The 22,239-nt window shown below is 44.7% G+C and overlaps 1 protein-coding gene across 9 annotated transcripts in view; it reads left to right on the forward strand.

Annotated features, from left to right (window-relative positions):
- Nucleotides 1-15,811, forward strand: part of LOC110508084 (T-lymphoma invasion and metastasis-inducing protein 1) — a 196,460-nt gene extending 180,649 nt beyond the window's left edge. For all 9 annotated transcript variants that reach the window (XM_036965730.1, XM_036965732.1, XM_036965731.1 and 6 more), the window contains 9 exons: nt 1,385-1,564; nt 2,657-2,775; nt 6,494-6,602; nt 7,278-7,336; nt 7,434-7,542; nt 11,664-11,751; nt 12,049-12,221; nt 13,649-14,148; nt 14,553-15,811. In XM_036965730.1, coding sequence (XP_036821625.1) covers nt 1,385-1,564; nt 2,657-2,775; nt 6,494-6,602; nt 7,278-7,336; nt 7,434-7,542; nt 11,664-11,751; nt 12,049-12,221; nt 13,649-14,148; nt 14,553-14,690 — 1,475 coding nt within the window. In that variant the 3' untranslated portion in view covers nt 14,691-15,811. The remainder of the gene's footprint in view (nt 1-1,384; nt 1,565-2,656; nt 2,776-6,493; nt 6,603-7,277; nt 7,337-7,433; nt 7,543-11,663; nt 11,752-12,048; nt 12,222-13,648; nt 14,149-14,552) is intronic.
- The last annotated feature ends 6,428 nt before the right edge of the window (nt 15,812-22,239 follow it).

Here is a 22,239-nt window from a genome sequence, read left to right on the forward strand (position 1 = left end):
TTCCAGTGTCACACTCATTCCACACTCATTCCAGTGTCAAACTCATTCCAGTGTCAAACTCATTCCACACTCATTCCAGTGTCAAACTCATTCCACACTCATTCCAGTGTCAAACTCATTCCACACTCATTCCAGTGTCAAAATCATTCCACACTCATTCCAGTGTCAAACTCATTCCACACTCATTCCAGTGTCACACTCATTCCAGTGTCAAACTCATTCCACACTCATTCCAGTGTCAAACTCATTCCACACTCATTCCAGTGTCACACTCATTCCACACTCATTCCAGTGTCACACTCATTCCAGTGTCAAACTCATTCCACACTCATTCCAGTGTCAAACTCATTCCAGTGTCAAACTCATTCCACACTCATTCCAGTGTCACACTCATTCCAGTGTCAAACTCATTCCACACTCATTCCAGTGTCACACTCATTCCAGTGTCAAACTCATTCCACACTCATTCCAGTGTCAAACTCATTCCAGTGTCAAACTCATTCCACACTCATTCCAGTGTCACACTCATTCCACACTCATTCCAGTGTCAAACTCATTCCACACTCATTCCAGTGTCAAACTCATTCCACACTCATTCCAGTGTCAAACTCATTCCACACTCATTCCAGTGTCAAACTCATTCCACACTCATTCCAGTGTCAAAATCATTCCACACTCATTCCAGTGTCAAACTCATTCCACACTCATTCCAGTGTCACACTCATTCCAGTGTCAAACTCATTCCACACTCATTCCAGTGTCAAACTCATTCCACACTCATTCCAGTGTCACACTCATTCCACACTCATTCCAGTGTCACACTCATTCCAGTGTCAAACTCATTCCACACTCAAACTCATTCCACACTCATTCCAGTGTCAAACTCATTCCACACTCATTCCAGTGTCACACTCATTCCGCAGAGGGCCGAATATCTGCGGGTTTTTGCTCCTTCCTTGTACTTGATTGATGAATTAAGGAAATAACTCCCTCGCCTGGTTGTCTAGGTATTAATTGAGAGGGAAAGGAAAAACCTGCAGACACAAGGCCCTCCGTGGAATGAGCGGCAGCGTAGCCTAGTGGTTAGAGGAAGGAAGTAACCGAAAGGTTGCAAGTTCAAACCCCCGAGCTGACAAGGTACAAATCTGTCGTTCTGCCACTGTTCCTAGGCCGTCATTGAAAATAAGAATTTGTTCTTAACTGACTTGCCTAGTTAAATAAAGGTAACATAAAAATGAGTTTGACACCCCTGACGTAAGAGCATGGTAGCCGCAAACATTCAGGGGGACTTCTCTATGGTGGATGTTATTTAATTATCCAGCTCCTCTGAAACACTTGGAGGTTACGTGTGTAAAACCTTCTCCTCCCCTCTCATTGCATCTAGCTAAGACCGATGCAGACTTCAAGGCGTTTCTGGAAGAGAGGAACCCGAAACAGCAACACTCCTCAACCCTGGAGTCCTACCTGATCAAACCCATCCAGAGAGTTCTGAAGTACCCACTACTACTGAGAGAGCTGTACTCACTGACGGACCCTGACAGTGAAGAACACTATCACCTGAATGGTAAGGAGGAAGGGAGGGAGGGAGGGAGGGGGGTGTCCTATAGTACCCACTACTACTGAGAGAGCTGTAGGAGGGAGGGAGGGAGGGAGGGGTGTGTCCTATAGTACCCAATACTACTGAGAGAGCTGTAGGAGGGAGGGAGGGAGGGAGGGAGGGGTGTGTCCTATAGTACCCACTACTACTGAGAGAGCTATAGGAGGAGGGAGGGAGGGGTGTGTCCTATAGTACCCACTACTACTGAGAGAGCTGTAGTCACTGACGGACCCTGACAGTGAAGAACACTATCACCTGAATGGTAAGGAGGAGGGAGGGAGGGGTGTGTCCTATAGTACCCACTACTACTGAGAGAGCTGCACTCACTGGCTCACCCTGACAGTGAAGAACACTATCACCTGAATGGTAAGGAGGAAGGGAGGGAGGGGTGTGTCCTATAGTACCCACTACTACTGAGAGAGCTGCACTCACTGACTCACCCTGACAGTGAAGAACACTATCACCTGAATGGTAAGGAGGGAGGGAGGGAGGGGTGTGTCCTATAGTACCCACTACTACTGAGAGCTGTAGGAGGAGGGAGAGGGGGGGTGTGCCCTATAGTACCCACTACTACTGAGAGAGCTGCACTCACTGACTCACCCTGACAGTGAAGAACACTATCACCTGAATGGTAAGGAGGGAGGGAGGGGTGTGTCCTATAGTACCCACTACTACTGAGAGAGCTGCACTCACTGGCTCACCCTGACAGTGAAGAACACTATCACCTGAATGGTAAGGAGGGGGGGTGGGTAATGGGTGGGTGGGTGGGTCATGTGAGAGAGCATTACCATAAGGTCAGCATTTATTTCCATGTTTTATTTAACCAGGCTAGTGTGTGTGTGTGTGTGTGTGTGTGTGTGTGTGTGTGTGTGTGTGTGTGTGTGTGTGTGTGTGTGTGTGTGTGTGTGTGCGTGTACGTATCCTTATTTCATCAATGGCGAAATGGGTGTACTGCACACTACTACTTGGCAACATTAAGATGTAGTCATTGTGACAATGAGTCATTTCCTCTAGTAGATTATACTAACAGCGCTTCTCTTCTCTCTCCTTCCTGTCCAGTCGCTATGAAGGCCATGAACAAGGTGGCCAGTCACATCAATGAGATGCAGAAGATCCACGAGGAGTTTGGGTTGGTGTTTGACCAGCTCATAGCGGAGCAGAGTGGAGACAAGAAAGAGGTACGGTGGTGTTGTTGTAAGAAAGAGGTACGGTGTTGTTGTAAGAAAGAGGTACGGTGTTGTTGTAAGAAGAGGTACGGTGTTGTTGTAAGAAGAGGTACGGTGTTGTTGTAAGAAGAGGTACGGTGGTGTTGTGAGAAGAGGTACGGTGGTGTTGTGAGAAGAGGTACGGTGGTGTTGTAAGAAGAGGTACGGTGGTGTTGTAAGAAGAGGTACGGTGGTGTTGTAAGAAGAGGTATGGTGGTGTTGTTGTAAGAAGAGGTACGGTGGTGGTGTTGTGAGAAGAGGTGCGGTGGTGTTGTGAGAAGTACGGTGGTGTTGTTATAAGAAGAGGTACGGTGGTGTCATTGTGAGAAGAGGTACGTGGTGGTGTTGTAAGAAGAGGTACGGTGTTGTTGTAAGAAGAGGTATGGTGGTGTTGTTGTGAGAAGAGGTACGGTGGTGGTGTTGTAAGAAAGAGGTACGTTGGTGTTGTGAGAAGAGGTACGGTGGTGTTGCAAGAAGAGGTACGGTGGTGTTGTGAGAAGAGGTATGGTGGTGGTGTTGTAAGAAGAGGTACGGTGGTGGTGTTGTTGTGAGAAGAGGTACGGTGGTGGTGTTGTAAGAAAGAGGTACGGTGGTGTTGTGAGAAGAGGTACGGTGGTGGTGGTGTTGCAAGAAAGAGGTACGGTGGTGTTGTAAGAAGAGGTACGGTGGTGGTGTTGTAAGAAGAGGTACGGTGGTGGTGTTGTTGTGAGAAGAGGTACGGTGGTGTTGTTGTAAGAAGAGGTACGGTGGTGGTGTTGTGAGAAGAGGTACGGTGGTGTTGTTGTAAGAAGAGGTACGGTGGTGGTGTTGTGAGAAGAGGTACGGTGGTGGTGTTGTAAGAAGAGTTACGGTGGTGTTGTTGTAAGAAGAGGTACGTGGTGTTTTTGTAAGAAGAGGTATGGTGGTGGTGTTGTGAGAAGAGGTACGGTGGTGGTGTTGTGAGAAGTACGGTGGTGTTGTTATAAGAAGAGGTACGGTGGTGGTGTTGTGAGAAGAGGTACGGTGGTGGTGTTGTAAGAAGAGGTACGGTGGTGGTGTTGTAAGAAGAGGTACGGTGGTGGTGTTGTAAGAAGAGGTACGGTGGTGGTGTTGTAAGAAGAGGTATGGTGGTGGTGTTGTAAGAAGTACGGTGGTGTTGTGAGAAGTACGGTGGTGTTGTTATAAGAAGAGGTACGGTGGTGTTGTTGTAAGAAGAGGTACGGTGGTGTTGTTGTAAGAAGAGGTACGGTGGTGGTGTTGTAAGAAGAGGTACGGTGGTGGTGTTGTAAGAAGAGGTACGGTGGTGGTGTTGTAAGAAGAGGTACGGTGGTGGTGTTGTAAGAAGAGGTACGGTGGTGGTGTTGTAAGAAGAGGTACGGTGGTGGTGGTGTTGTGAGAAGAGGTACGGTGGTGTTGTTGTAAGAAGAGGTACGGTGGTGTTGTTGTAAGAAGAGGTACGGTGGTGGTGTTGTAAGAAGAGGTACGGTGGTGTTGTTGTAAGAAGAGGTACGGTGGTGTTATTGTAAGAAGAGGTACGGTGGTGGTGTTGTAAGAAGAGGTACGGTGGTGGTGTTGTTGTGAGAAGAGGTACGGTGGTGGTGTTGTGAGAAGAGGTACGGTGGTGGTGTTGTGAGAAGAGGTACGGTGGTGGTGTTGTGAGAAGAGGTACGGTGGTGGTGTTGTGAGAAGAGGTACGGTGGTGGTGTTGTGAGAAGAGGTACGGTGGTGGTGTTGTAAGAAGAGGTACGGTGGTGGTGTTGTTGTAAGAAGAGGTACGGTGGTGGTGTTGTTGTAAGAAGAGGTTCGGTGTTGTCTCCAAATGTTCTCCAGGTTTGTGTTGTAACATGGTTGTGTTGTGACATGGTTGTGTTGTGACATGGTTGTGTTGTGACATGGTTGTGACATGGTTGTGTTGTAACATGGTTGTGTTGTGACATGGTTGTGTTGTAACATGGTTGTGTTGTGACATGGTTGTGTTGTATCATGGTTGTGTTGTGACATGGTTGTGACATGGTTGTGTTGTGACATGGTTGTGACATGGTTGTGTTGTGACATGGTTGTGTTGTGACATGGTTGTGTTGTAACATGGTTGTGTTGTAACATGGTTGTGTTGTAACATTGTTGTGTTGTATCATTGTTGTGTTGTAACATGGTTGTGTTGTAACATGGTTGTGTTGTAACATTGTTGTGTTGTATCATTGTTGTGTTGTGACATGGTTGTGTTGTGACATGGTTGTGTTGTAACATGGTTGTGTTGTAACATGGTTGTGTTGTAACATTGTTGTGTTGTATCATTGTTGTGTTGTGACATGGTTGTGTTGTGACATGGTTGTGTTGTAACATGGTTGTGTTGTAACATGGTTGTGTTGTAACATGGTTGTGTTGTATCATTGTTGTGTTGTAACATGGTTGTGTTGTAACATGGTTGTGTTGTAACATGGTTGTGTTGTAACATGGTTGTGTTGTAACATGGTTGTGTTGTATCATGGTTGTGTTGTAACATGGTTGTGTTGTATCATGGTTGTGTTGTATCATTGTTGTGTTGTAACATGGTTGTGTTGTATCATGGTTGTGTTGTAACATGGTTGTGTTGTAACATTGTTGTGTTGTAACATGGTTGTGTTGTATCATTGTTGTGTTGTAACATGGTTGTGTTGTAACATGGTTGTGTTGTATCATGGTTGTGTTGTAACATGGTTGTGTTGTAACATTGTTGTGTTGTAACATGGTTGTGTTGTAACATGGTTGTGTTGTATCATTGTTGTGTTGTAACATTGTTGTGTTGTAACATGGTTGTGTTGTAACATTGTTGTGTTGTATCATTGTTGTGTTGTGACATGGTTGTGTTGTAACATGGTTGTGTTGTAACATGGTTGTGTTGTAACATGGTTGTGTTGTATCATGGTTGTGTTGTATCATGGTTGTGTTGTATCATGTTGTGTTGTAACATTGTTGTGTTGTAACATGGTTGTGACATGGTTGTGTTGTGACATGGTTGTGTTGTGACATGGTTGTGACATAACATGGTTGTGTTGTAACATGGTTGTGTTGTGACATGGTTGTGTTGTGACATGGTTGTGACATGGTTGTGTTGTGACATGGTTGTGTTGTGACATGGTTGTGTTGTAACATGGTTGTGTTGTATCATGGTTGTGTTGTATCATGGTTGTGTTGTGACATGGTTGTGACATGGTTGTGTTGTAACATGGTTGTGTTGTAACATGGTTGTGTTGTATCATGGTTGTGTTGTGACATGGTTGTGTTGTGACATGGTTGTGTTGTGACATGGTTGTGTTGTGACATGGTTGTGACATGGTTGTGTTGTAACATGGTTGTGTTGTATCATGGTTGTGTTGTGACATGGTTGTGTTGTGACATGGTTGTGTTGTGACATGGTTGTGACATGGTTGTGTTGTAACATGGTTGTGTTGTAACATGGTTGTGTTGTATCATGGTTGTGTTGTATCATGGTTGTGTTGTGACATGGTTGTGACATGGTTGTGTTGTGACATGGTTGTGACATAACATGGTTGTGTTGTAACATGGTTGTGTTGTGACATGGTTGTGTTGTGACATGGTTGTGACATAACATGGTTGTGTTGTATCATGGTTGTGTTGTAACATGGTTGTGTTGTGACATGGTTGTGACATGGTTGTGTTGTGACATGGTTGTGTTGTAACATGGTTGTGTTGTAACATGGTTGTGTTGTAGGTTGCTGATCTGTCGATGGGTGACTTGCTGCTCCACACCAGCGTAGCCTGGATCAACCCTCCCTCCTCCCTGGGCAAATGGAAGAAAGAACCCCAACTGGCTGCATTCAGTACGTTAAGGACAACACCTAGTGTGCATCCTAATACCCTACTCAGAACCATGCAGCTAATGCGGTTATAGTTCTAGAACAGGATGAATCTACTCAGAACCATGCAGCTAATGGGGTTCTAGAACAGGATGAATCCACTCAGAACCATGCAGCTATAATGGGGTTCTAGTTCTAGAACAGGATGAATCCACTCAGAACCATGCAGCTAATGGGGTTCTAGTTCTAGAACAGGATGAATCCACTCAGAACCATGCAACTAATGGGGTTCTAGTTCTAGAACAGGATGAATCTACTCAGAACCTTGCAGCTAATGGGGTTCTAGTTCTAGAACAGGATGAATCTACTCAGAACCCTGCAGCTAATGGGATTCTAGTTCTAGAACAGGATGAATCTACTTAGATCCTTCTCTAGATCACTCTTAGAGTGGCTGTCTGTTAGTTAAGGATACATGTACCACTCTGTCTAATGACAAACGGTGTCCCCTATTCCCTATATAGTGCGCAATTTTTGACCACAGCCCATTTGGGACTGAGTGCAAGCCCGATAACTCAATGATCACATAATAATATATTATGGTAACTTACTTGTGTATTTGAAAAGTATTACTCAAACAATGAAGTGGTTTTGAGAAATCAGTGTGAGAAGTCTTGCTGCTAACCATTCTTCTTCGTTCAGTCTTCAAAACAGCCGTGGTGTTTGTGTGCAAGGATGGCTCCAAGCAGAAGAAGAAAATGGTGAGTTCCATTGCTCTGATGATATCATGGTTGGGGGCAGGTGCGTGTTGGTCTGTTGGGTCTGTCTGTATCTAAGGTCTGTCTGTGTGTCTCTCAGGGTGGCTCCCATCGAGCGTCGTCTGTCTCGTCTGAAGACAAGGACCCATTCCGCTTCCGTCACATGATCTCCACAGACACGCTCCAAGTCCGAGCCCTCAATAACCAAGGTACAGTTCAATATAGAGGCCTCAATAACCCAGGTGCAGTTCAATATAGATCCCTCAATAACCCAGGTACAGTTCAATATAGAGCCCTCAATAACCAAGGTACAGTTCAATATGTATCCCTCAATAACCAAGGTACAGTACAGTTCAATATAGAGCCCTCAATAACCAAGGTACAGTTCAATATAGAGGCCTCAATAACCAAGGTACAGTTCAATATAGAGGTCTCAATAACCAAAGTACAGTTCAATATAGAGCCCTCAATAACCAAGGTACAGTTCAATATAGAGGTCTCAATAACCAACTTACAGTTCAATATAGAGCCCTCAATAACCAAGGTACAGTTCAATATAGAGGCCTCAATAACCAAGGTACAGTACAGTTCAATATAGAGCCCTCAATAACCAACTTACAGTTCAATATAGAGCCCTCAATAACCAAGGTACAGTTCAATATAGAGGCCTCAATAACCAAGGTACAGTTCAATATAGATGCCTCAATAACCAAGGTACAGTTCAATATAGAGGTCTCAATAACCAAGGTACAGTTCAATATAGAGGTCTCAATAACCAACTTACAGTTCAATATAGAGCCCTCAATAACCAAGGTACAGTTCAATATAGAGGCCTCAATAACCAAGGTACAGTACAGTTCAATATAGAGCCCTCAATAACCAACTTACAGTTCAATATAGAGCCCTCAATAACCAAGGTACAGTTCAATATAGAGGCCTCAATAACCAAGGTACAGTTCAATATAGATGCCTCAATAACCAAGGTACAGTTCAATATAGAGGTCTCAATAACCAAGGTACAGTTCAATATAGATGCCTCAATAACCAAGGTACAGTTCAATATAGAGCCCTCAATAACCAAGGTACAGTACAGTTCAATATAGAGGTCTCAATAACCAAGGTACAGTTCAATATAGAGGCCTCAATAACCAAGGTACAGTTCAATATAGATCCCTCAATAACCAAGGTACAGTTCAATATAGAGGTATCAATAACCAACTTACAGTTCAATATAGAGCCCTCAATAACCAAGGTACAGTTCAATATAGAGGCCTCAATAACCAAGGTACAGTACAGTTCAATATAGAGGTCACAATAACCAAGGTACAGTTCAATATAGATGCCTCAATAACCAAGGTACAGTTCAATATAGAGCCCTCAATAACCAAGGTACAGTACAGTTCAATATAGAGGTCTCAATAACCAAGGTACAGTTCAATATAGAGGCCTCAATAACCAAGGTACAGTTCAATATAGATCCCTCAATAACCAAGGTACAGTTCAATATAGAGGTCTCAATAACCAACTTACAGTTCAATATAGAGCCCTCAATAACCAAGGTACAGTTCAATATAGAGGCCTCAATAACCAAGGTACAGTACAGTTCAATATAGAGGTCTCAATAACCAAGGTACAGTTCAATATAGAGGCCTCAATAACCAAGGTACAGTTCAATATAGAGGCCTTAATAACCAAGGTACAGTACAGTTCAATATAGAGGTCTCAATAACCAAGGTACAGTTCAATATAGATCCCTCAATAACCAAGGTACAGTTCAATATAGAGGTCTCAATAACCAACTTACAGTTCAATATAGAGCCCTCAATAACCAACTTACAGTTCAATATAGAGCCCTCAATAACCAAGGTACAGTTCAATATAGAGCCCTCAATAACCAAGGTACAGTTCAATATAGAGGCCTCAATAACCAAGGTACAGTTCAATATAGAGGCCTTAATAACCAAGGTACAGTACAGTTCAATATAGAGGTCTCAATAACCAAGGTACAGTTCAATATAGATCCCTCAATAACCAAGGTACAGTTCAATATAGAGGTCTCAATAACCAACTTACAGTTCAATATAGAGCCCTCAATAACCAACTTACAGTTCAATATAGAGCCCTCAATAACCAAGGTACAGTTCAATATAGAGGCCTCAATAACCAAGGTGCAGTTCAATATAGAGTCCTCAATAACCAAGGTGCAGTTCAATATAGATCCCTCAATAACCAAGGTACTGTCAGCCATACTGATGATTTGTGAAATACATTTTGTCACATATTGAGTCATTTGGCAGACGCTACAGCGACATAAACTACCGATCAAACATTTGGACACACCTACTCATTCTAGGGTTTTTATTTTTTACTATTTTCTACATTGTAGAATAATAGTGAAGACATCAAAACTATGAAATAACACATATGGAATCATGTAGTAACTAAAAAATATATATATATATATTCATTTATATTTGAGATTCTTCAAAGTAGCCACCCTTTTGCTTTGATGACAGTTTTGCACACTCTTGGCATTCTCTCAACCAGCTTCATGAGGTAGTCACCTGGAATGCATTTCAATTAACAGGTGTGACATGTTAAAAGTTCATTTGTGGAATTTCTTTCCTTCTCAATGTGTTTGAGCCAATTAGTTGTGTTGTGACAAGGTAGAGGTGGTATACAGAAGATAGCCCTATTTGGTAAAAGGCCACGTACATATTATGTCAAGAACAGCTCAAATAAGCAAAGAGAAACGACAGTTCATCAGTTCTTTAAGACATGAAGGTCAGTCAATCTGGAAAATTTTGAAAGTTCCTTCAGGTGCAGTCGCAAAAACCATCAAGCGCTGATGAAACTGGCTCTCATGAGGACCGCCACAGGAAAGTAAGACCCAGAGTTACCTCTGCTGCAGAGGATAAGTCCATTAGAGTTACCAGCCTCAGAAATTGCAGCCCAAATAAATGCTTCACTGAGTTCAAGTAACAGACACATCTCAACATCAACTGTTGAGAGGAGACTGTGAGAATCAGGCCTTCATGGTCAAATTGCTAAAAAGAAACAACTACTAAAGGACACCAATAAGAAGAAGAGACTTGCTTGGGCCAAGAAACACAAGCAGTGGACATTAGACAGGTGGATATTTGTCCTTTGGTCTGATGAGTCCAAATTGGAGAGTTTTGTTTCCAACCGCCGTGTCTTTGCGATGTGGATGAATGGATGATGCGATGTGGATGAACGGATGATCTCCGCATGTGTGGTTCCCACCGTGAAGCATGGAGGAGGAGGTGTGGTGATGTGGGGGTGCTTTGCTGGTGTCAGTGATTTATTTAGAATTCAAGGCACACTTAACCAGCATGGTTACCACAGCATTCTGCAGCGATATGCCATCCCGCTATCATTTGTTTTTCAATAGGACAATGACCCAACACTCCTCCAGGCTGTGTAAGGGCTATTTTACGAAGAAGGAGAGTGATGGAGTGCTGCATCAGATGACTTGGCCTCCACAATCCCCCGACCTCAACCAAATTGGGATGAGTTGGACCGCAGAGTGAAGGAAAAGCAGCCAACAAGTGCTCAGCATATGTGGGAACTCCTTCAAGACTGTTGGAAAAGCATTCCAAGTGAAGCTGGTTGAGAGAATGCCAAGAGTGTGCAAAGTTGTCATCAAGGCAAAGAGTGGCTATTTGAATAATCTCAAATATAAAGTATTTTTTGATTTGTTTAACACTTTATTGGTTACTACATGATTCCATATGTGTTATTTCATAGTGTTGATGTCTTCACTATTTTTCTACAATGTAGAATATAGTACAAATAAAGAAAAACCCTTGAATGAGTAGGTGTGTCCCAACATTTGACTGGTACTGTACACTCTTAAAATTCAACCATTCCTGTATTGATTTAGTGATGTCCTTCTCTGTCTGAATAGACACATGATTGTAATGTCCTTCTCTGTCTGAATAGACACATGATTGTAATGTCCTTCTCTGTCTGAATAGACATATGATTGTAATGTCCTTCTCTGTCTGAATAGACATATGATTGAGTGAGATGAAGATAATAAATTACTACAGATGAGCTGTTCTGTATGTGAGGTTATAACTGTGTGTGTGTGTGTGTGTGTGTGTGTGTGTGTGTGTGTGGGCCTGTGTGTGTGTGTGTGTGTGTGTGTGTGGGCCTGTGTGTGTGTGGGCCTGTGTGTGTGGGCCTGTGTGTGTGTGTGTGGGCCTGTGTGTGTGTGTGTGGGCCTGTGTGTGTGTGTGGGCCTGTGTGTGTGTGTGTGTGTGTGCGTGCGTGCGTGCGTGTGTCTGTGTGTGTGTGTTCCGTGCAGAAGGGGAGGCCTCTGCCGTATGTGAGATCGTCCACGTCAAGTCCGAGTCAGAAGGACGGCCGGAGAGGATATTCCACCTGTGCTGCAGGTGAGCCTCCTAATCTTATTGATCAACTGATGGCATGTCTGTCAGTCCTGACTGAGGACAACAATGACAGTAAGTCACTGATTTATTTTAGAACCACCATCAATAGCTCTTAATAGTTTTCCATTTTAAATACTTTAATTGTTTTCATATTTAATGAATTAATTGATTCCCAAAGCGCTGTAAGAGTGGAAGCTCCTTGATGTTGATTAATGCTGTGGATGTTGACCTATATATCTCTCAACCATCTGAGAATGTCTTAATTATCCAACCAATTAAATCCATTTCTGTCTCGTCCAGTTCTGTGGACAGTAAGAAGGACTTCTTGAAGACAGTCCACTCCATCCTGAGAGATAAACAACGACGTCAGCTGATGAAGACAGAGTCTCTACCCCCCAACCAGCAGTATGTCCCCTTCGGAGGCAAACGCCTCTGTGCCCTGAAGGGAGCCAGACCTGCCATGAACAGAGCAGGTAGGTGCTGTGGAGAGAGCTGTCGAGAATGGGATGGAGGATGGGATGGGATGGAGGATGGGGGTGTGGCTAACTGCTTTAATCATCAAGCTAACGTCTAGCTTTATGCTGTGTTTATATTATACCTCGTCTACCTCATCTACCTCATCTTCTTCATCTACCTCATCTACCTCATCTTATATCGTCTTACCTCGTCTACCTCATCTTACCTCATCTACCTCGTCTACCTCATCTACCTCATCTACCTCATCTTATATCGTCTTACCTCATCTACCTCATCTTACCTCATCTACCTCGTCTACCTCATCTACTTCATCTTACCTCATCTACCTCATCTTACCTCATCTACTTCATCTTACCTCATCTACCTCATCTTCTTCATCTACCTCATCTTACCTCATCTACTTCATATTACCTCATCTACTTCATCTTACCTCATCTACCTCATCTTACCTCATCTATTTCATCTTACCTCATCTACTTCATCTACCTCATCTTACCTCATCTACTTCATCTTACCTCATCTACTTCATCTTACCTCATCTACTTCATCTTACCTCATCTACCTCATCTTACCTCATCTACTTCATCTTACCTCATCTACCTCATCTTACCTCACCTTACCTAATCTACCTCATCTTACCTCATCTACTTCATCTTACCTCATCTTACCTCATCTACTTCATCTTACCTCATATACCTCATCTTACCTCATCTACCTCATCTTACCTCATATACTTCATCTTACCTCATCTACCTCATCTTACCTCATCTACTTCATCTTACCTCATCTACTTCATCTTACCTCATATACCTCATCTTACCTCATCTTACCTCATATACCTCATCTTACCTCATATACTTCATCTTACCTCATCTACTTCATCTTACCTCATATACTTCATCTTACCTCATCTACCTCATCTTACCTTGCCTACCTCATCTTACCTCATCTTACCTCATATACCTCATCTTACCTCATATACTTCATCTTACCTCATCTACCTCATCTTACCTTGCCTACCTCATCTTACCTCATATACTTCATCCCCATTATTATTACTTACCCTCTTGCTCGTTTGCACCCCAGTATCTCTACTTGCACTTCATCAACTGCACATCTATTCACTCCAGTATTAATGCTACATTGTAATGATTTCGCCTCTATGGCCTATGTATTGCTTTACCTCCCTACTCTTCTACATTTGCACACACTGTACATATATTTTTCTATTGTGTTATTGACTGTACGTTTTGTTTATGTGTAACTCTGTGTTGTTGTTGTTGTCGCACTGCTTTGCTTTATCTTGACCAGGTCACAGTTGTAAATGAGAACTTGTTCTCAACTGGCCTACCTGGTTAAATAAAGGTTATATAATCAATTCATCCCAGTGAAACCATGATATGTGTCCGTCTTCCCTCTGCAGTGTCAGACCCGGCGAGGACCCTGGGTCGGAGGAAACTGGTGAGGAACCGTTTCACCATCGACACAGACATCGTCTTCGACGGCGAGCCGGACCAGGAGTCCCCTCTGTCTCCACTGTCCCCTGAAGAGCCTGAGGGACAGGGACAAAAGGAAGGACAGGGCCGGGGGGAGGTGCAGGCAGGGGATACGGACCGCTGGGTGGAGGAGCAGTTTGACCTGGAGCGCTATGAGGAGGAGCAGCAGGAGGCGCAGGTGAAAGGAGGAGGAGACGTTAAAGAGACAGACATCCTTAGTGACGATGACGATTTCTGCCAGTCTGTTGGAGGACCCTCCACTGAACCTCTATCCACCACAGACCTAGAAGGGCCCGTAGGGGCCCTGTCCATGGGAGAAGAATGCAAAGAGGTGGGCCCTAAACACCTCCAGCCCCAGGGAGGCACGGGGACCACTACCCCAGGGATGAGGCTCTCCCACCCGGGGAAGCAGTGTGCTCTGGTTGGGGTGAGCGTGGATGACCAGGGGTCTAGGGGGGAGGCTGAGGACATCTGGGTACGCAGGGAGGACTGTCCCTCGGACTCATCAGAGCTAGACTAGAAGAGGAGAGAGAACTCTACAGACAGTGTGCCTCAGACAGAGAGCTTTACACTTATTTTAATCAGATCCTACAGGGTATCCCATAGGCCCCTGGTAAAAAAAAAATTAAAAAGTAGTGCACTATATAGGGAATAGGGTACATTTTTGGGACACAGTTCATGGGCTTCAAGACAAGAGACGATCCAGTGAACTCAAGTCAATCAATCCCCATCCAACCATAATGCATGTGTATAGACATGTATGGTACGTCTACTGTGAGAGTTCTCCTCCTTGCCAATGTGGTTCAATTGTGTTGTTGTTTTTTTTTGTAGTGTACAGATAGACTGGTGAACTTCGAACTGAAGCCCTCCAATGGGAGCAATACTGGAATACAAGGAGAGGAGAGCGGTCTTATCCAATCAACCAATGATATAGAGACATGGAGGGCTCTTCCAATCCTGGTGACGTAGAGGCCAGGCTGTAAGAGATTGACACTGACTGTCTAATGGTACAATCATGGACCCTGATCAATGCTGTCGATTGGCATGGTTTGCACATAGGGGTAGATTCCTGGGGTTACTATAGGTTCCTGCTTATTGTTGCCACGTGGGTATTTGTTGTGAACACACGACGCCTTGTCTGAGAGACAGAGAGACTTTGTCTCATAGTAAAGAGTTGTATATTATCAACATAATACTCGGTGGTAGAGGACAGCATCGTCACGTCTTTAAAGTCGCCTGTTTTCACAGTATTTTATCTACTCAGTTTCTCAATTGACTTCCGTTGTTGTGTATATCATTTTGACTTCCTGTTTTGCAACTCGAAACCAGGCTCTCCTATTTTTTTTATTGTGTGTGTGTGTTATTAAAACATGATTTTTTTCGTTCTGTGATGACATAGAATAACAGATGTTCGTTTTATTGACCTCATCTTCACTCTTCACTGAAGTTAAGGGATTTCAATTATCTTTTTTTAATTTTTTTTTTATTTTATAAAATCCTGTTTTACTTGAATTGTCATTATTTTTTTATTATTGTTTTTCTTCTTTTTCTTCATTTTTAAATATTTTTTTTTTTTAACTTTCCGGTCATTTTATTGGTCTTCATGACATCCGTTCTGATTACTACACCCTGTCACCTTTTATTATTACCGACACTGTTAGTGCACGTTCTTTGTTGTGGACAACTTGCACATACATTCATTACATTCAAGTATTTTAACTGTTAAGAATTTATTTTTATTTTTTAAAATCTTGTTGTTTCACACCAGCCAATAATGCATTTTCAAAACCATGTTGTTGTTTTTTTTAATTGGTGTTGATGATATTTTTTTGCCACCACAACAAAACAACAACAAAAAAAATGACCTTCTCAAATACATATAAAACTTGCTGGATGCAATCAAGATGGTGAAGATGTCTAAACTAGTGTAAAATGTTGAAAAGAAATCCTATAATATTACTAATAATTACTTGTGAAACAACCCAGTGTGCTACTAAGACTACATTTGTATTACTCTGTATGTAAATAGTACAATGTGTTGATATCATATCAAATAAATTGGTTTCCTACTTATCATTTACAGCACTGCACGGTTGTTCTTCTGTCATGGTTTGGTTCAACCTCAGCCTCTAGTGGTATCTATACGACTGTGAAAGGTTGTAGAGAACCGTTTTGTCAAGAGACAAAGCGACATTTCTGCACAATATGCCCAGACATGTCTTGGGGGGGGGGGGGTTTGTGCAAATTTGGATGAAAGTTCTTCCTCGAGGGGATCCGGAAAGAGAGAGAAGATCACACTGTTTCAGAACAGCAGGTGAGAAACAGATATGTCTCCTAACTGTAAAAGATGAACCTATATGCATGTATTTTGGAGCTGTAGGGAGATTGCCAGATTCTGGCAATCTATACATACTGCTGCACAGAAAATACTAGAGGTACAGTTTGATATGACCCCGTGTATCTATCTTCTTTTAATGCCCAGCAGGACTTTGTTCTTGATCCTGACAGAGAAAATTTGCTTATGACTATTACATACTTTGCTAAGAAATGTATTCTTCTATTGTGGGCCTCTAATACCTCTCCTACATTTAAACTATGGATTGGCCAGATTGTTGACTTTCTCCCTCTTGAAAAGCTCACTTATGACCTCCACAAGAGACAGCCCAAGTTTGACAGACTCTGGTCTCCACTATTCAACTATATTTCAAATTGGACAGAGTGAACGGGGTGACTAGGGAAATGTGCAGATGAGATACATGTTGTGTAAGGTGCTGTTGTAAAACCTAAAAACGAATTATTGGCCCGTCGTCTCAGCGAAGGCTAAAAAATAGCTGATAAGAACCTTGATAGTGCTGCTGCAAGTGATATATACAGTGGGGCAAAAATGTGTTTAGTCAGCCACCAATTGTGCAAGTTCTCCCACTGAAAAAGATGAGAGAGGCCTGTAAATGTCATCATAGGTACACTTCAACTATGACAGACAAAATGAGAAAAAAAAATCCAGAAAATCACATTGTAGGATTTTTAATGAATTTATTTGCAAATTATGGTGGAAAATAAGTATTTGGTCAATAACAAAAGTTTATCTCAATACTTTGTTGTATACCCTTTGTTGGCAATGACAGAGGTCAAACGTTTTCTGTAGGTCTTCACAAGGTTTTCACACACTGTTGCTGGTATTTTGGCCCATTCCTCCATGCAGATCTCCTCTAGAGCAGTGATGTTTTGGGGCTGTTGCTGGGCAACACAGACTTTCAACTCCCTCCAAAGATTTCCTATGGGGTTGAGATCTGGAGACTGGCTAGGCCACTCCAGGACCTTGAAATGCTTCTTACGAAGCCACTCCTTCGTTGCCCGGGCGGTGTGTTTGGGATCATTGTCATGCTGAAAGACCCAGCCACGTTTCATCTTCAATGCCCTTGCTGATGGAAGGAGGTTTTCCCTCAAAATCTCACGATACATGGCCCCATTCTTTCCTTTACACGAATCAGTCGTCCTGGTCCCTTTGCAGAAAAACAGCCCCAAAGCATGATGTTTCCACCCCCATGCTTCACAGTAGGTATGGTGTTCTTTGGATGCAACTCAGCATTCTTTGTCCTCCAAACACGACGAGTTGAGTTTTTACCAAAAAGTTCTATTTTGGTTTCATCTGACCATATGACATTCTCCCAATCTTCTTCTGGATCAACTAAATGCTCTCTAGCAAACTTCAGACGGGCCTGGACATGTTCTGGCTTAAGCAGGGAAACTCGTCTGGCACTGCAGGATTTGATTCCCTGGCGGCGTAGTGTATTACTGATGGTAGGCTTTGTTACTTTGGTCCCAGCTCTCTGCAGGTCATTCACTAGGTAATACGCTTGCACAGTGCTCCTTGGGATGCTTAAAGCTTGGGAAATCTTTTTGTATCCAAATCCGGCTTTAAACTTCTTCACAACAGTATCTCGGACCTGCCTGGTGTGTTCCTTGTTCTTCATGATGCTCTCTGCGCTTTTAACGGACCTCTGAGACTATCACAGTGCAGGTGCATTTATACGGAGACTTGATTACACACAGGTGGATTGTATTTATCATCATTAGTCATTTAGGTCAACATTGGATCATTCAGAGATCCTCACTGAACTTCTGGAGAGAGTTTGCTGCACTGAAAGTAAAGGAGCTGAATCATTTTGCACGCCCAATTTTTCAGTTTTTGATTTGTTGAAAAAGTTTGAAATATCCAATAAATGTCGTTCCACTTCATGATTGTGTCCCACTTGTTGTTGATTCTTCACAAAAAAATACAGTTTTATATCTTTATGTTTGAAGCCTGAAATGTGGCAAAGTTCAAGGGGGCCGAATACTTTCGCAAGGCACTGTACATACACCAAAACAAAAAACTTTTATTATTTTTTATTTTATTTTAATTGTATTTTTTAATGATTTACTATTATTATTTTTTTATATACATTTTTTTAAGCCTGTCACATCTGTGAATGTGTTTTGTTGGTTGATTGAAAAACAAGAAAACTTAAAAAAATAAATTGAAAAAAAAACCACACAAAAAAACAAGACAGGGGAGGAAGGGAGAGACAGAGGGGAGGAAGGGAGAGACAGAGGGGAGGAAGGGAGAGACAGAGGGGAGGAAGGGAGAGACAGAGGGGAGGAAGGGAGAGACAGAGGGGAGGAAGGGAGAGACAGAGGGGAGGAAGGGAGAGACAGAGGGGAGGAAGGGAGAGACAGAGGGGAGGAAGGGAGAGACAGGGGGGAGGAAGGGAGAGACAGAGGGGAGGAAGGGAGAGACAGAGGGGAGGAAGGGAGAGACAGGGGGGAGGAAGGGAGAGACAGGGGGGAGGAAGGGAGAGACAGGGGGAGGAAGGGAGAGACAGAGGGGAGGAAGGGAGAGACAGGGGGGAGGAAGGGAGAGACAGGGGGGAGGAAGGGAGAGACGGGGGGGAGGATGGGGGGAGAGACAGGGGGGAGGATGGGAAGAGAACAGGGAGGTATAGAGCAGTGTATTTGCTTGGCCCTTGTCATGAAAACAAAGAGCAGCCGTGGTTTCGCTCCCTGATCCCAGTCCTCCCTGATCCCAGTCCTCCCTGATCCCATTCCTCCCTGATCCCAGTCCTCCCTGATCCCATTCCTCCCTGATCCCATTCCTCCCTGATCCCATTCCTCCCTGATCCCAGTCCTCCCTGATCCCATTCCTCCCTGATCCCATTCCTCCCTGATCCCATTCCTCCCTGATCCCAGTCCTCCCTGATCCCATTCCTCCCTGATCCCATTCCTCCCTGATCCCATTCCTCCCTGATCCCAGTCCTCCCTGATCCCATTCCTCCCTGATCCCATTCCTCCCTGATCCCATTCCTCCCTGATCCCATTCCTCCCTGATCCCATTCCTCCCTGATCCCAATCCTCCCTGATCCCAATCCTCCCTGATCCCATTCCTCCCTGATCCCATTCCTCCCTGATCCCAATCCTCCCTGATCCCATTCCTCCCTGATCCCAATCCTCCCTGATCCCAATCCTCCCTGATCCCATTCCTCCCTGATCCCATTCCTCCCTGATCCCATTCCTCCCTGATCCCAATCCTCCCTGATCCCATTCCTCCCTGATCCCAATCCTCCCTGATCCCATTCCTCCCTGATCCCATTCCTCCCTGATCCCATCCCTCCCTGATCCCATTCCTCCCTGATCCCATTCCTCCCTGATCCCAATCCTCCCTGATCCCATTCCTCCCTGATCCCAATCCTCCCTGATCCCAATCCTCCCTGATCCCATTCCTCCCTGATCCCAATCCTCCCTGATCCCATTCCTCCCTGATCCCATTCCTCCCTGATCCCATTCCTCCCTGATCCCATTCCTCCCTGATCCCAATCCTCCCTGATCCCATTCCTCCCTGATCCCAATCCTCCCTGATCCCAATCCTCCCTGATCCCATTCCTCCCTGATCCCATTCCTCCCTGATCCCATTCCTCCCTGATCCCAATCCTCCCTGATCCCAATCCTCCCTGATCCCATTCCTCCCTGATCCCAATCCTCCCTGATCCCAATCCTCCCTGATCCCAATCCTCCCTGATCCCATTCCTCCCTGATCCCAATCCTCCCTGATCCCAATCCTCCCTGATCCCAATCCTCCCTGATCCCATTCCTCCCTGATCCCATTCCTCCCTGATCCCATTCCTCCCATATCCCATTCCTCCCTGATCCCAATCCTCCCTGATCCCAATCCTCCCTGATCCCAATCCTCCCTGATCCCATTCCTCCCTGATCCCATTCCTCCCTGATCCCATTCCTCCCATATCCCATTCCTCCCTGATCCCAATCCTCCCTGATCCCATTCCTCCCTGATCCCAATCCTCCCTGATCCCATTCCTCCCTGATCCCATTCCTCCCTGATCCCAATCCTCCCTGATCCCATTCCTCCCTGATCCCAATCCTCCCTGATCCCAATCCTCCCTGATCCCATTCCTCCCTGATCCCATTCCTCCCTGATCCCATTCCTCCCTGATCCCAATCCTCCCTGATCCCAATCCTCCCTGATCCCATTCCTCCCTGATCCCAATCCTCCCTGATCCCAATCCTCCCTGATCCCAATCCTCCCTGATCCCATTCCTCCCTGATCCCAATCCTCCCTGATCCCAATCCTCCCTGATCCCAATCCTCCCTGATCCCATTCCTCCCTGATCCCATTCCTCCCTGATCCCATTCCTCCCATATCCCATTCCTCCCTGATCCCAATCCTCCCTGATCCCATTCCTCCCTGATCCCAATCCTCCCTGATCCCAATCCTCCCTGATCCCAATCCTCCCTGATCCCATTCCTCCCTGATCCCATTCCTCCCTGATCCCATTCCTCCCTGTCAGTCATCTCTGGTCTGTAACCACTAACAGGACACAACAGGGCTGTCTGGCTGGAGATATACAGGTCTTTTCCTTGGACAATAACACGTCATTAACCCAACCTATCCCATATCCTCCCCTCCCATATTTGTGTCCTGGTGAAGACAAGGTTCCATCCCTAATGGTACCCTATTCTCTGAGTATATAGTGCACAACTTTTGAATCAGAGCCCTGTATGTGTACTTTAATGGGGAATAGGCCGCCATTTGGAACACAGGTCTTATCTTGGCAGAGGAGTGAGTCTGCTGGAGATGTTGTCTCTGACAGTCACCCTGGTTGACCAGCATCAGCACCCTGTCACTCACACACACACAACCTGTCACTCACTTAACACACCCAACTAACACGGCTGATCAGTGGCTTGATGGAGTCTGGAACCATCTCTCCCTCTGATCTCTGGAACAGGGGTAATTGACAGTGACAGGGTGTGTGTGTGTGTCTGTTCCACACAGCCATTATGTCCACACACAGTGCAGTGGAAGCGATGAGAGAGCAGAGGGGTGGAGGGGCTCCATTACTGCAGTGCCACATTCTAAAGTGTTGTTGTTGGCCTGGGCTGCAGCTGGAGTCACCATGACGACACCCTGTTTACGGGGCAGTCCCTCCTGTTGATGGGATCCATCAGAGCCTGAGTGGAGAGCGAGACCTGGAGGAACGGGCTTTAATGAGAGGTGACTGGAGGAGAACAGAGAGGAGAACAGAGAGGGAGAGATCATCTGAATCTGGAAGACTGAAAGTGGGTCACATTTGGGACGTAAATGATACTTTAAAATGTAATTTGAATGAATTATTTTGTGTCGTTTCGTGTCTTCATGTACTGTCTTTGTTTTTTAAGCACATGACCAAATTAATCCCCCCCCTGGTGGGGTAATAAAGTTGAACCGAATCTGAATCACCCCACTACTTTAGACTTTAGACCTATGGCAACCTATTCCCTATGTAGTGCACTACTTTAGACCAGAGCCCTTGGCACCCTATTCCCTATTTAGTGCACTACTTTAGACTTTAGACCTATGGCAACCTATTCCCTATGTAGTGCACTACTTTAGACCAGAGCACTATGGCACCCTATTCCCTATGTAGTACACTACTTTTGTCCAGGTCCCATAGGGCTCTGGTGAAAATAATGCACAATTAGGCAATAGGGTGCCATTTAGGGCACATCGAGGGAATGGGAGGATGTGGAAGGAATGGGAGGATGTGGAAGGAATGGGAGGATGTGGAGGGAATGGGAGGATGTGGAGGGAATGGGAGGATGCGGAGGGAATGGGAGGATGTGGAAGGAATGGGAAGATGTGGAGGGAATGGGAGGATGTGGAGGGAATGGGAGGATGCGGAGGGAATGGGAGGATGTGGAGGGAATGGGTGGATGTGGATGGAATGGGAGGATGTGGAGGGAATGAGATGATGTGGAGGGAATGGGAAGATGTGGAGGGAATAGGAGGATGTGGAGGGAATGGGAGGATGTGGAGGAAATGGAATGGAGCTACTACAAAAGATTATGGAGGGAGGGGTGGCGGGAGGAAGGTGGAGGGAGGGAAACTAGGTTTAAACAATCATTGATGAAAAATACACTCCAGGAGGCATGTTTAGATGAGTGTTCACTTAATCTCTGCTGCCATACTGCAACTGTACCGATG

The sequence above is a fragment of the Oncorhynchus mykiss genome, chromosome 27 (assembly GCF_013265735.2).
Source record: "Oncorhynchus mykiss isolate Arlee chromosome 27, USDA_OmykA_1.1, whole genome shotgun sequence".
NCBI classification, from domain to species: Eukaryota; Metazoa; Chordata; class Actinopteri; order Salmoniformes; family Salmonidae; genus Oncorhynchus; species Oncorhynchus mykiss.